At 47.7% G+C, this 14,199-nt stretch overlaps 1 protein-coding gene across 3 annotated transcripts; it reads left to right on the top strand.

Moving 5' to 3' along the window:
- The first annotated feature begins 799 nt into the window (after positions 1-799).
- On the top strand, positions 800-13,361 carry PRLH (prolactin releasing hormone). 3 transcript variants are annotated; one of them, XM_084642633.1, is made up of 3 exons: positions 800-847; positions 9,987-10,147; positions 13,026-13,361. In XM_084642633.1, exons 2-3 carry the CDS (start codon positions 10,048-10,050, stop codon positions 13,187-13,189), a joined length of 264 nt encoding a protein of 87 aa, XP_084498759.1. In that variant the 5' UTR covers positions 800-847; positions 9,987-10,047; the 3' UTR covers positions 13,190-13,361. The 3 variants fall into 3 exon arrangements, with proteins under 3 accessions (XP_084498759.1, XP_084498760.1, XP_084498761.1); XM_084642634.1 differs by lacking the exon at positions 800-847 and adding an exon at positions 875-942; XM_084642635.1 differs by lacking the exon at positions 800-847 and adding an exon at positions 6,495-6,578.
- The last annotated feature ends 838 nt before the right edge of the window (positions 13,362-14,199 follow it).

The following is a 14,199-nucleotide window of genomic DNA, read 5'->3' as shown; positions in this document are numbered from 1 at the left end:
TGGTTCTCCCATCCTTGAGGCTGTAGGGTGGATTCCAGTCTGCCCTCCGGGGGTCCTCTGGTTATTTCCACTTGACGCCTTCTTCAGCCGATGGACACTGGATTCTTAGGCTGGCACCTCCCTGATCATTCAGTTATTATCCACACCAAGCATCCATCCACATACATCCTCTATCTCTATTTTAATCACAATAGTTAACAAAGCAAGATGAATACAACAAAAGGGCGGGGAGTCTCTGGGTGCTGTTTCTGTTGTTACAGAGTATTGCTTTGAGTCTCTCTCTGTGTGAGTAGTTGTTGTTACAAAGAATTGCTTTGAGAACAGACTCTGTCTTAGAATATACTAACACAATTAGCAGCTTGCAAGTTTCACACAGAGAGGGACAGAAACAGTACCAAAAACCAAGAGACCTCTTAATTAGTAATACCTTGGAATTTAAACTATGGGGAATCAAACTCATTTGTGATTTTAATACAGAACTTCTTTAATATGATCCAACAGTCCAACTCCTTACACAGGAAATAATGGAATATATGGAGGAAAGATTAGCGTATTTCCAGGCTATCTGAATTGTCCAAATGAAGAAAATATTCAAACCCCAAGATAAAATAAGCACCCTCATAAGTCATGAAAATCCCTTTCTTGATTTGATAAAAATTAACATAATGGGTTATGGGGAGGGGAGCTGACGTGAAAATGCCCTGGCTTTGTCCAGGGCTGGATTCCTCTGTGACATCAGCACTAAGGCAAGGCATAAAACAGGCAAACAGGGGCTCTTTGGCTCACAGAGTCCAATCACTGGAGGAAGGAAGCAGCATCACACTCCAGAACTCCGACTTGACACACAGTAAGTACTTTAGCAGGTCTGTGTGCCATCCACACACACACGGCTGAGGCAAAGGCATCCTGGTGAAAGCAGAGAGAGAGCAAAATAAGCCAGAGGTAAACTGGAAGGGGTTTGAACTGCACCTTTATTGAATCCACTGGTTTTTCCATCCATTTATTGTTTGCTTGTGTGATGTGTTGTCTTAGGGATGCTGCTAGGTGTTTTCATGCAGTGACCTTTGTGTGCTGTGGAAATGTGCTTGTTAGCATGTTTGACGTTTTTAGTGTGTGTGTTTCTGCACATGAATGTTTGTGTACTATGCATCCATGTGAGCAGTGCTTAAACTTTCAGCAAACAGTATTTCGCATAAAGTACTCTTTGCTGAAAGTACATAAAGCGTGCAATGAAAGGCAAGTGTCCATACACAGTCCGAGCCTTTGAGCTTCTATCCAAATGGCTCCTAATTCTGTTTTCCCATTACTGACCTGTGACCACTACTACAATGTTGCTTTGCATGGCAAAACAGGTATTTTATGTCGATTCAGTTTAGCGCTTTAGAATTTTCAAAAGGCCTGCAAAGTAAAACTGACTTTGTATGAGTCTGCAGCTGATGCTAAGAACTTCTTAAACAATACCTCTTGTCCCTTGTAGGTTGTATATACTCAGTTGGCTCCTGAATTCCAGGTGGCAGAAGAAAAACACACTGGACGTGTTCAGCGTCTAGCCTGTGCATTTATAATATTAACCTCATTGTTTAAGACCCGTGAAACATCTTGTGAAACCCGTAAAACCCAATGGGGGAGGAAAAAGGGGAAGCTAGAAAAGAGTAAAATGTGTTCGGTTCGGATCTTGTGATCACCCGCAAGGTTGATGATTGTGCACGATGTTACGCACCCTCAGCTGCGTGCACTCAGTTTTAAAAACTGTGTCCTGTGTGTCTTAAGTCACACCTGCTTCCTTCACTGACCCAGTTTTTGCATGAAGTTCCCACTGCAGATTGAGCCAGCTCTGGAAGAGCAAGGTGGATTCTCTTCTGTCTGTTGCATCAGTGGCAGAATTGCCAAACTCTGGACGCCCTGATGGCAGAATATTTATTGCTGATGTAAGAAGCCCTTTGATTTTCAGAGCCTGGCTTGGATTTTCAGGTCTAGCACTTTGCAGGGGGAGATTGCTGTTTGACTTAACTGAGCACTCTGCTCAAGCTGTAACAGCCACAGGTGGCATCACTGTTACTGAGAGGTCAAATATATGACTCTTGAGCATCCCAGGAGAGGCAGAAACTAGAAATGGGCTGGGCTGGAATGCTGTTCTTCCACTGATACTCAGTTACCACCTAAATAGCGGCACGTTAACTGGTGTCCCTGGGCCACGTCCTGCAGCCGTGGGGTGTGGACTGCCCAAAAGTCTGTCTTTGTACGAAATGGGGCAATGGACAAACGCAGCAGAACCTGCAGCCAGGTCCAACTCTCATTCATATTGCATCAGCTCCAGCAGCAGTCTTTTAAATGGCCAGACCCCACGAGACTGGTGAGGGCGATGCAGTGAGAGCATGCCAGTTGCCCGGAGAAGCACTGGTGAGGAGTTTTGACTCCCATGCCTGGTATGTTCGGCTGCCTGGATGCCATCGCTTTAAACAAGAACGTAAGAAGCACGGTATAAATTGTGCCATAAGGGATGTGAAGAAGCCTCAGTGCTCAGAGTCCATCTTTCCCAAAGTGCCAGAATGCATCTGTTCTATGTAGCACAGAATTCCACATTTTAAAATTGAATGCACACAGCTGCGGGTACATAACTTCATGCACAATTATCACCGCATGCAGGAGAGAAACCATGAGAGCTAAAAAGGAGGCGATAAATGGTAATACAGCCCAGAGGGAAAGAACAGGTGTGGATGGACAGAAGGGTCTACAGAGATTAGCACATTTCCTTCCATTGGATATTTGCTGCTAAAAGGTTCAAACTAAGCAGCCTGCTAGTAGCACTATAACTGCAATCAGCTGGCCTTTCTGTTAAGAGATTTCCAAACAGATTCACTTTGTTTCTACCGGGAATCTCAGGGTGATTCCTGGCAAGGGGAAGGGCTATGTGTCTTGGTCAGAGTAAATCACACTAAGAAATTGAAACCACACATCAGCTCCGTGGTGGGAGGCATAGGAGTAAACGCAAATCCAGTCTAGGCCTCGGCATCCACTGATGGCTCTGCCAGTTACAGGTGTGAGAGTCAGGGCTCTGTCACGGGACTGATCCTGCTCTCCCAAAGAGATTCATGGTTCGTGATTCAGAGAAATAAGGAGGTGGCAGTTAAGGGCTAGTCTAAACTAGAAAATTAGACCAACCCAGCTCATGTTGCTCAGGGGTGTGAAAAATTCACACCCTTCCATGGTGTAGTTAAGCTGACCTAAGGTCCCGTGGAGACAGTGCTAGGTTGCTGGAACCATCAACCTAGCTACCACCTCTCAGGGAGGTGGATTAACTACACCAATGGGAGAACCGCTCCTGTCAGCACAGGTACCGTCTACACCAAAGCACTACAGCGGTGCAACAACTGTGCTGCTGTAGCATTTCAAGCATAGACAAGTCCTAAGGCACCAGACTGGTGCTACAGGGGATACATGTGTTAGGATCTAGACATTCAGGCCTGTCGGTAAAGGCCTAGACCCTAAGAATTTAGGGGTATTCTTATCACTTGGCTAGTTCTAGAGGTACAAAAGAGAGAATCAATATCACTGTCTGACTGTATAAGGCCTTTTCTCACTGTGACAGTCTGAGGCCCTGTTCTTAGGCCAAGGCCTTTGGCTAAGCAGCAGAGGCAGCCATAAGCTGGGAAGCGACCGGTCACATCCTCACATTCCAAACTAGTCACATGGAAATAAGGTGCTGTTGGGCTGTTAGGAATACAATCCTGTCCTGATAGTGCCTATCGCCTCCAGAGAAAGGGAAGTGCCTAGAAAATGTAAAAGGAAACTTAGTTTGATAGCATCCTGTCTGGCAAGAACTCACTTATCAATAGCTGGGATGTGAAATCCTCATTTCTGTATTTGTTCTATCATTGTAGTCCCCATTTCCCTATTGTTTGTCTGTATAATCTCTGTCTGGTTCTGTGATTGTTCCTGTCTGCTGTATAATTAGTTTTGCTGCGTGTAAACTATTTAAGGTGGTGGGATATAATTGGTTAAATAATCACGTTACAATATGTTAGGATTGGTTAGTTAAATTTCAGTAAAATAATTGGTTAAGGTATAGCTAAGCAGAACTCGAGTTTTACTATATAGGCTGCAGTCAATCAGGAAGTAAGGGGGTGGGGAATGGGAACAGGGAATGGGGGTGGAGAAATTGGAATCCTGTTTTGCTAAGAGGGGGAATGGGAACAGGGATACAGGGAGGGCTCTGTGGTGTCAGAGCTGTGAAGGGGAACACTAAGGAAGGAAACTGGAATCATGCTTGCTGGAAGTTCTCCCCAATAAACATCGAATTGTTTGCACCTTTGCACTTCGGGTATTGTTGCTCTCTGTTCATGCGAGAAGGACCAGGGAAGTAAGCGGGTGAAGGAATTAGCACCCCTAACAACACGATCATAGACAGTTATAGACCTGGGCTTGTGGACTTGGTGTGACCAAGCCCGCACTTGAGTGTCTACACTGCATTGTAAATCTAAGCTTAGAGTTGCTGGACCTGGATCTTACAACCATGCTAACATGTCCAGAGTGCATTACACAGACCTTGTTTCTGATTCAGGTTTGTGGCTTGAGCTGCATTCACACTGCAAAGTGACCGGGCTTGGACCTGGGTCTCAGCAGGTCACAGGCTCTGACCTCCCTCTAGCAGGATCCTAAGACCCAGTGCTTGCTGACCCAAGTCAGACTGATTTGTATGCAGATGGAAGGGGGTTTGGGCTCAAACCAGAGTCAGTGCCCGGGCTTGATGTGCAATGTAGCCATGCCCTGTAAATCCATAGGACAATACATGTACCTTCTCTGTAGACAGACACTGTGGCCAGTTTCCCCTGTAAGCTCCATCTGCTTTGTATCACTGAAGCATCTGTAAGTCTGTTTCACTGGCCATTTAAACAGGCTTTCGGCTGCTTTGCAGCACAAAACAACAGGAATGTACTGGCCATTCTGGCCTCCCATACCAAAAGGTACTGAAAGGGTTAATACTTCTAGCCCTTTACTAAGGCACCTGAAACCATTCTTAGGGTGCCCACTAAGGGCCTGAACCAAAGCCTGCTGACATCAATGGAAAGACTCCCACTGGGCTTTGGGCTAGGCCCTGTGTCAGATGTAGGGGTGCAGGAAGAGTCAGTCTGACAGTTGTCTTTGGTGTTGCTGGGAACTGCATGGCTCCTTCCCCATGCACAGCTTTCAACAGGTAGCCGTCCTCACAGAACACCTTAATGGTATCCATTTACATGGATTTAATAGCATAGTTCAGAACAAAAGGGCATGGCTACACTTGCAGATGTAGAGAGCTTTGTGCTCTCCGAAGGCTGGTTTAACTCAGTAGGGAAAGCGCTGCAGTCTGTCCACACTGACAGGAACAAGCGCACTGGCGTGGCCACATTAGCAGCTCTTGCAATGGCCACAGAGAGCAGTGCATTGTGGTCGCTATCCCAGCATGCAAGTGACTGCAACGTGCTTTTCAAATGGAGGGGTGGGGGGGTGTGACAGGGAGTGTGTTGTGTGAATGTGGGGGGAGAGAGAGTGGGTTTGGGGGGGCTGAGAACATGTCAGCATGCTGTCTTGTAAGTTCAGACAGCAGCAGACCCCCCCTGCCTCTCTCTCACACACACAGCATTCCACACTAATGGTTGCTTTGTCTCGGAGCAGATAAGCAGCCGGCTGTCAGAAACGGAGCTTTGAAAGGGCGTATCCGCATTCCTACAGCGAGTTCAAAAAAATGACAAGAGTGGCCACTTGACTTAAGGGGATTATGGGACATTTCCGGAGGCTGATCAGAGCGCAGTAATGCAACACCTCGTTCACACTGACGCCCGGGCGTTTCAGCCACGGCGCAAAAAGCGTTAATCTTCCCACAGAGGTGGAGTATTAGGAGCACCCTAGCTGCGGAGTCAGAGCGCTCTACGTGCCTTGCCAGTGTGGATGGGTAGTGAGCTAGGGCATCCGGGGCTCCTTTAATGCGCTCTAACTCGCAAGTGTAGCCAAGCCCATAGTTTGCCGGTATACAGCACCTCCCATCGTCCAAGGATCTCAACGTGCTTAACAAACATTCATTAAGACTCAGAACATGACATCATGAAGTATTGTTATGCCTATTTTACAGACAGGAAAGTAAGGACTAAAGAGAGTAAGGGACTGGCAAGGGTCAGTGATAGAACCAAAAACAGAAATTGACCCGTTCTGTGCCCTAGCCCAATGGTCTCACCACTACGCCACCCAGCTTCAAGTTCTGCTTGCCTTATTCATGCCAGTGGGCTCATTGGGCCATATCTTGGATCCGCTACTTTTTTCCCTATATTTTTCTAACCATTGCTTCATTAAATGACAACCTGCCTTCCCGGCCCCAGAGCCCGAGTTTCCTTTTTATTAACATCAATAAGAAATGGCTTCCAAAATGCCCTCTCTAACGTGATAGGGAAAGAATTAACAAGGTATTAGGACTTTCCACTGAGACTGTAGGTTACAATGAACACTTAAACTTGCATTGACTCCTCACGCAGCCAGATTACTTGGTCATTTATTTCCTAGGATGAAGACATATGTCTATTGCTGAACCACTTCAGTGTTTTAAGCAGGTCAGTAACTTGGATAGAAAATAACAGTGAACAGAAGTAATAGACCAGGAAGCGTTTCAAAGCAATTCTTTTCTTACATTGTCTTATTGTCATTCACCAAGGACTGTACAAAAAGAAATAGCAATCAGAGCTAGTCGGAATTGTTTTTTACTCAGTGGTTTTCATCGGAACATGCTGATTTGTGAAAAACCAAAATTTATCGTGCGAAAGAGTCAGTTTTGATTAATTTCTTGACTTGACATTTATTTGAAAATGTTCAAAATGTTTCATTTTAACATTTTTTAAAATGAAAAGTTCTGATTCCTAAACAACTTTTCATTTCAAAATTTCAGCTAGTGATCATTACAAAAATTAAGGGTCAAAACTGAACTGAAACATTCTGAAATAATCAAAGTGAAACATTCTGATTGGCCCAAACTGGTTTTTGGGTTTTTTTGTTTTTTTCAAATTTTCAGTTCAGGAAATTTTTGAGATTTTGGACTTCTCATCCTGAGTCAGGACGGGAAAATTTTAAAAAATCTTGAAATACTTTTATGGAATGGGGAAACCATTTTGTTCCCACTTCCAATAACCATGACCAGAGGGGCAGGAGTTCGTCCTTTGCTCCTAGAGAGGAGGGCAGACACATAAACAGAGGAGGGGGTGGGGAAGATGGCAGGAGTATTTTATTTATAGGCAAAGCACTTTGTTGGTGCTTCATAAATATTACAGGAATTGGGTGGATGAGCCTGTGGGGCCTGCAATGTGCATGAGGTCAGACTAGATGATCGTGATGACCCCTTCTGGCCTTAAAGTCTGAGTCTACACACATTGGGAATTGACAGTGAGCTTAGGACTGTATACTGGCTGCGGTTGTTCCCTGACTTCAAGCTTTTCCAGGTAGCACAGCAGGAGATGGACAGAGAGGGAGAGTTGTGCCTTGATCCTTAAGATCTTGAGATGATTCTAGCTGTGCTCAGGGGAGGTGTCTTGGATTCTTTATGTGCCCATGGCACTCAATCAAATCACAGCCCCTTTGTGGCAAACACCCAGTAAAAGACAGACCATGCCCAGAGGAGCTCGGTCTGAGGTCCTGACCCTGGCCACAAAATGCCGTGGTGAACTCGCCGCAGCTCCACAGGGATGCAGGGTTCTGGTCACTCACAGCCGCTCGTAGGGTAAGGGCCCAACTTACGACAAGACACACCCAGACAAAGTCAAAAACAATTGAGCAAGCCTAGAAAACAATGTGAGGGAATGATGGAATGGAACAACAGATAAGGTGACCGAAGGGTGCATAACTGATGAATATGCACCGTGGATGGGTCTGAGTCTTCTTATAAGTTCAAATAAATTATGAGATGCAAACAAATGCACATAATACTCAGTGCGATCCCCACTGTCCATTACTGAGCTATTAGCAGTTGTCACTTCCCAGGGGACTTCGTGACACACAAGTAGGCCTTGAGGAGAAGGCCTGGGGTGGCGGTTCTGAGGGCTAGGGCATTCACTCCCACAAATGCCTCTGATGGAGGGAGCAAATGCCATGGCTCTCCCCAATGGCTGCACTGCCAGCCCTTCCAAAACCAGCAGCTACTCCACGGCTTTACTGACGGATGGGCAACAGAAACTTATTAGCCCTGGCTGTGTTACATCTCCGCCGTGAGCAATGCAAATGGATGGGACGATGCTGGCCTGCCCACTGCTCCCCTTTACCCCGCATGTCACAGATGCAGGTACCAGCTCAAGACATCAGTGCATGTGGCTCTCTGGTGGTACAGCCTGCCGCCCTTTCACTGTCCTTATCTGCCCTATAGTGTTGCTACCGTGCAAGCGCCCCCTTCTGGCCAGGCATGCCGCTGCAGTGTCTTACCTCTAGCAGCCCCCCGCTTATGGGCCCCTTACACCCTCCAGAGAGTCTTGTACCCAAAGCTGTCAGTTCTCAGCCCTCTGGCTCCCTTGCTTGCCCTTCTGCTCCTTCTCCTTCCTCCCTCTCAACCAGCCACACACCTGCCGCGTCCTGCTGCCTCTTATATTAAATCACCTGCATCCACTCAGGTGAGGCTCCTCTTGTACTCAGGGCTGGCTCAGCCCCAGACTCTAGAACCCAGGCCTGTTACATGCCCGCAGAGGAGGTGCTCGTGTGTACACCGGTGTGTAGTTTCACAGGCCTCGTGTTTAGTTACAGCTCCAAAAAGGCAACTATTCACTCACTGCTTACAGTGTTGCCAACTCTCGAGATTTTTTATCTTGGGACATGCAAGATTTCACATTTTTCTTAAAGCCCCAGTGTTTGAATCCAGAGATCGCAGGAGAGTCTTGGCTTTCATCAAAAATAGTTATTCGCCCTACTGGCTGAAGGGGAAAAGCTTGAAAATATAACCCAAGTTCACGGTAACAGCTCAGAAACCAGACCGGCAAATAAAAAGAAACATAAATATAAATTATATATATCTTATGATCATGATCTCATGATTTAGGGGGACCTGATTCATGACTTTTGAATGACTAAGGTGTGGCTGGCAATGCTGATCATGCAGCTATTCCCACTGGTGCTGGTCAAAACACTTTCAGGGGAACCTTTTTCCCGTTGGAAAATGCTGTTTTGTCAACGTCCAGCTGTTTTGTGGGAATGTCTCAATTCTGACAACATTTTCGATGCATAAAAAATCAAAATGAACCATTTTGACTTACTTGTTTCGTTTTGATAATGTTGAAGTGTTTCGTTTTTTATCTCATCATTTTGATTCATTTAGTTTTGGCTTTTACATTAAACCATTAATTTTAATGTATTTAATATTGATGATTTAATAGTGTATATTGTTTTGACATTAACTAAACAAAACATTTTGATGGTTCCAAATTTTAAAAAATCTTGGAATTTTTTATTTTGCGGGAAATTTCAGCTTTTCAGTTCGATTTGGAACAAAAACCCATTTCAAAACGTTGGCATTTCCATGGAACAGACCCTCCAGTGTACTTCCGCAGACACACTGTGTGTGTGTGGGTGGGGGGGAACCTGGATTTGTGCTGGAAATGGCCCAACTTGATTATCATACACATTGTAAGGAGAGTGATCACTTTAGATAAGCTATTACCAGCAGGAGAGTGGGGTGGGGGGAGAGAAAACCTTTTATAGTGGTAAACACCCATTTTTTCATGCTTTGTGTGTATAAAAAGATCTTGTGTACTTTCCACAGTATGCATCCGATGAAGTGAGCTGTAGCTCACGAAAGCTTATGCTCAAATAAATTGGTTAGTCTCTAAGGTGCCACAAGTACTCCTTTTCTTTCCAGGAACAGCTGTAATTCCTGTTATAGTCCTGACATCAGTGGGTGTCTCTCAGGCGAGTGGATTCATTCGCTCACACCACCCCCAGCCCACCCAAGAGGACCGTCTGATTAACTCTCCGGGTCTCTGTTTCTGCAGGCTGGGCTCACACCTTGCTAAATTCCGGCACCAGCCACAATCCTTGGGGGAGCTGAAGGGAATGAAACTGCTGGCTGCCTGCTTCATGTACCTGCTGCTCACCTGTCTGACCCTGCCCAAAGTCGAATGCCGACTCCATGAGCGATCCATGGAAATCAGGAGTAAGTCTCTGAACTGCAGCAGCCAGGCCAGCTCCGCAGCTGGTGCAGACTGGCGCAGAGCCGCCCCAAATGGCCATGCTGCCCATTATCATTGCCCTCCCCCCGATAATTGGATCCCTGTACCTCCCCGGGCACACTGACCACAGCTGGGTGTGGTCCTTGCATGGAAGAAGCAGGGTCCCCTTGCACACATGCACCCGCCCATGTAAGGACCTGTCCCAACCAGACCCCAAACAGATGAAGTTGTTCAAATGCAACAAAAGTTTCTGAAAAGGTTACGGCTGTAATGATTGCTAGCCACTGTGTGCTCAGTTCTGTGTAGTCGCGCCCTCTGCCTGTGAACGTGCAACATTACAGGTTACGACCAGGCTACAAGGCTGCAGCGTGAGGTGGCTGAGCTTTCTGTCCTTTTATTATCCAGGCTTTGTTCTTGTCCCTCCAAAATCCCCATAGCTTCCCCCTGCTGCCTCTCTGCATTTTCCCTCTCATCTTCTGCAACCCAATCCATTCTCCCCCACCCAGCCACTCCCACTCTGGCTCAGTCCAGGAGCTGGACTTCAAAACGGTCCTTTTAGATTTATTAGCAGTGGACTTTAGACACTCTAAAACAAATCTTTACAGCTTTTAACCCCCTTCCTCCCGGGCTGTTCTCCCCAGCAAGGCCTACAAAATGAAACAGCCGGCGTTTCCTGGCCCAGCCGCGTTGCAGGTTCAATGAGCCAGGAAAGTGCTAAAGGAACTTTCCAGACAGCTGAACTTAAAAACTTGCAGCTTTTAATCAGCCTGTCCAGAAAATCTCTTCCTATCACGTGCGTTACGGCAGCACTGCTGAGGCACCCAACTAAGCACCAGGCCCACCCCTGGCAATAACAGACAGCCCTTCCCTAATGAGTTTGCAATATAAACAGACAAGACACAGGGGCGGTGACTTTCTCAAGGTCACAGGCAGGATTAGAACCCAGCTCTCCTGACTCCCCAGCCAACCTGAATTCGCTTGATCCAATGGAATTGCCTGGTGCTCTTGTGGTGGGACACACCATGCTGTCGGCACTCTCAGGATGACTGGGGCGCACGTGCTCAAGTGAGTCATTGCAGAGCAAGAGAACAAAGCACATGGGCCAGATTCTCAGCGGCTATGAATCAGCGGTGCCTCATTGATTTCAAAGGATCTGCTCCAAGCCGAGAAGGTGACCCTTGGTTCCTGTCACCCCAGCAAGGCCCTGTTTGTGCTGCGTGGCTCAGGGTGCCTGCTGTTGGTTTTTAGCAGGGGCCGTGAAAGGGGCTGGATGGCAGCCCCTGGAGAATCGAGTCCTGTGCTTCTCCACAGGCCAGGCACAATGGGAACCAGACAGGGGAAGAGGGTTGCTGCGTGGGGAGGAGGCAATTCAGCCCCACTGCCCTTGACTGGTTGCACTCCTGGGCCTGTCCCAAGGAAGGCATTAACTGTGGTGCTTTGGGGATGTGACTGCTGCTATCCACTAGGGAGCTGACGCTGCATCAACTCCCATTACCGTCCACAGGTGCTCAACACCCGCAGGATCAGGCCCGTGGGCCTGACCTGTGACATCACACTCATTTCCTACATGCCACCAGACGGCGTCACGGTCCCGGTGACAGGACTCGGCCCAAGACTCAGGGGTGGCCAGAAATGCCACATCTGCAGAAACGCCACCGCGCACCACTGGGGCCGTCTTCACCGCAGCGTTAACTCGCGCTACTCACGCTCAGCTGACTCCGCGAGCGAGAGAGCCGAGCTCGAGTGAGTGCGGCCCCTCTGCCAAATAACAGGCTAGCTGCTGTGTCCACGCTGGCGCTGCATTCATGCACGGGGGGCACCCAGACCTCAGGGGTGCATCGCTCGAGCCTCTCTAGGAGTCTTTCACAGTGAATTGCAGGGTAACGTGTCAGGCCTTTCTGGGCACCCGGGACTCGAGTGACACCGTGGCCACACTGCACAGGGGGTGTGTTAGCAGCCGCTGGGTTGTGCTAACTCGAGCTGTAGCCCGGACCCCCTGCCAGACCAGCCAACCAGCCAACATGAATGAAAAGCACCGCGGTGCTCAAGGGACGGGCTTGTGTGTGTCTGGGGAGGAGCTGGGCTGAGGCAACACGCGTGTTATAACGCCAGTTAACTCTGCAGTGAGGCCAAGCCCATGAGCGTGGGGCACTGGCCACACCTGAGCGGTGGGCACGAGCTCACACTGTTTCCTCAGCACTGGCCATCTCCCAAACATGCAGGTCTACCTGTAAACCTGGGGGATTGGTGGTTCAAAAGTTGAGCCAGGTTCACCACCACACACTGACCTGGGCAGGGTTTGAACTGGAGACACCAAGCTGAAAGGCTACATGGCCCATTCCCAGTGCCCTGTGTCACCCAGTCCCTCCTCTGCAAAGCTACCCCCTTCCCTCCTTCATTATTGTGCAAAAGACATTGTCATTTTAAAATAAGCAAAGGCCACACCGCCTGCTCACTACAGGCAATGACAAGGTAGGTACAACCCACTGGCAAGTGTATGTTACAGGTCTGGGCCTGAGCCACAGAAGATATGAGGGACAGTTCATTGGCCTGCTGAACCCAGGGTTGTGAGTTCAATCCTTGAGGGGGCCATTTAGGGATCTGGGGCAAAAAATTGGGGATTGGTCCTGCTTTGAGCAGGGGGGTTGAACTAGATGACCTCCTGAGGTCCCTTCCAACCCTGATATTCTATGATTCGATCACAGCCCATAGCTACGGAGCTTTAACTCCAGCTAGACCAGCCCATGCTTTTAGCTCTGGAAGTCCCTGCTTCACAATCCCAAGAAGGTGGCTGTGACACATGCTCAGGAGAAATATTCCTCGGCCTCATGTTCTAAATACTCCCTGGCCTTTGCCTTCTAGACCCTGATATCGACCCTTCCTGGTACACGGGGCGTGGGATCAGACCCGTGGGACGGTTTGGCCGGAGGAGAGCAGTCGTGGAGAGCTCCCGGAAGTCGGGCTATGGACACAGGCAAGCTTGCTTCCCTCTGGAAGAAAGCAGTGAATCCATTCAAGATGAATGAAATGGCTAAGACAAAGAATGAATTTGAGTGATGATAAGAAAAGACCCTTCTCCTCTCTTCCTTCCACATCCCAGCCTCTTTTCTAGGCAAATGAAAATGTTTGGTCTCATTTCAATGTATCTTTGTGGCTATAAAATATAGAAACCAAAGAGCAGTTGGTAACTCCAGTATTTTTGCAGACAATTTCCCTCTTGTCTGTTTTTTCTTTTTCTCTCCCCTGTTCCCCATTTGTCCCCCATTTCTGGCTTTTGCTCTCAGTCTAAGATGATTTACACCAGAAAATTGCTGGGGGAAAGAAATACAAATTCCCATGTTAATTCTCTTCCTAGAACATGGGCTCTTTTATCCAAACCAAAATAATAAAAAAAAAAAAATCAAGAAACCGAGCCCTGCACGTCTGATGTGACTTTAAATGAACCAGACTTGTCGCAACTCTCTTGGGCAGTAGGGTCTTTAGAACTGAGTGGCATCACTTTCCGCCGAGATTGTGTCTCTTTTCCTGAAAAAGAAAAGGAGTACTTGTGGCACCTTAGAGACTAACAAATTTATTTGAGCATAAGCTTTTGTGAGCTACAGCTCACTTCATCGGATGCATTCAGTCTTTTCCTGAACAATTTCTCTTCCACACAATAAAGTTTTTTGATGTGATCACCGGGCAAAGGAGCCAGCTTTTTAGTCGGAATTCTGACTCCATCTGAAAACAGGTGGCATCATAACTGGTCCTACTCCCCTGACCAATGTGTCGTGCCAGCAGGAGTAATACACTGGCGAATGAAGATGACCATTTCAGCAGGCCCCACACAGCTGGCTGTGCAGCAGTCCAGATGGCCGACATTTTGCCATTGTGCATCTGTGCAGTTCCACCCACAGCCTAGGACAACAAACACTTACCGCTCTGCCAAGGCCTGCGGTGGCGGCTCTAATTCCCACCTCTGTTAGTCACTCACTGCGGGCCAGCCATGCTGCTCTGCATCAGATTTGCCTCTCTTAGTCAGATCAGACTAGATGAT

The sequence above is a fragment of the Lepidochelys olivacea genome (assembly GCF_965140295.1).
Source record: "Lepidochelys olivacea isolate rLepOli2 genome assembly, chromosome: 11".
In the NCBI taxonomy this organism is placed as follows: domain Eukaryota; kingdom Metazoa; phylum Chordata; order Testudines; family Cheloniidae; genus Lepidochelys; species Lepidochelys olivacea.
This window is presented reverse-complemented; position numbering and strand designations above follow the sequence as displayed.

Bases quoted from the DNA above. Each gene is read 5' to 3' on its own strand.
- PRLH (XM_084642633.1), top strand. From the start codon at position 10,048: ATGAAACTGCTGGCTGCCTGCTTCATGTACCTGCTGCTCACCTGTCTG. The intron at 10,148-13,025 runs GTAAGTCTCTGA...TTTGCCTTCTAG, and splicing joins GCGATCCATGGAAATCAGGA to ACCCTGATATCGACCCTTCC.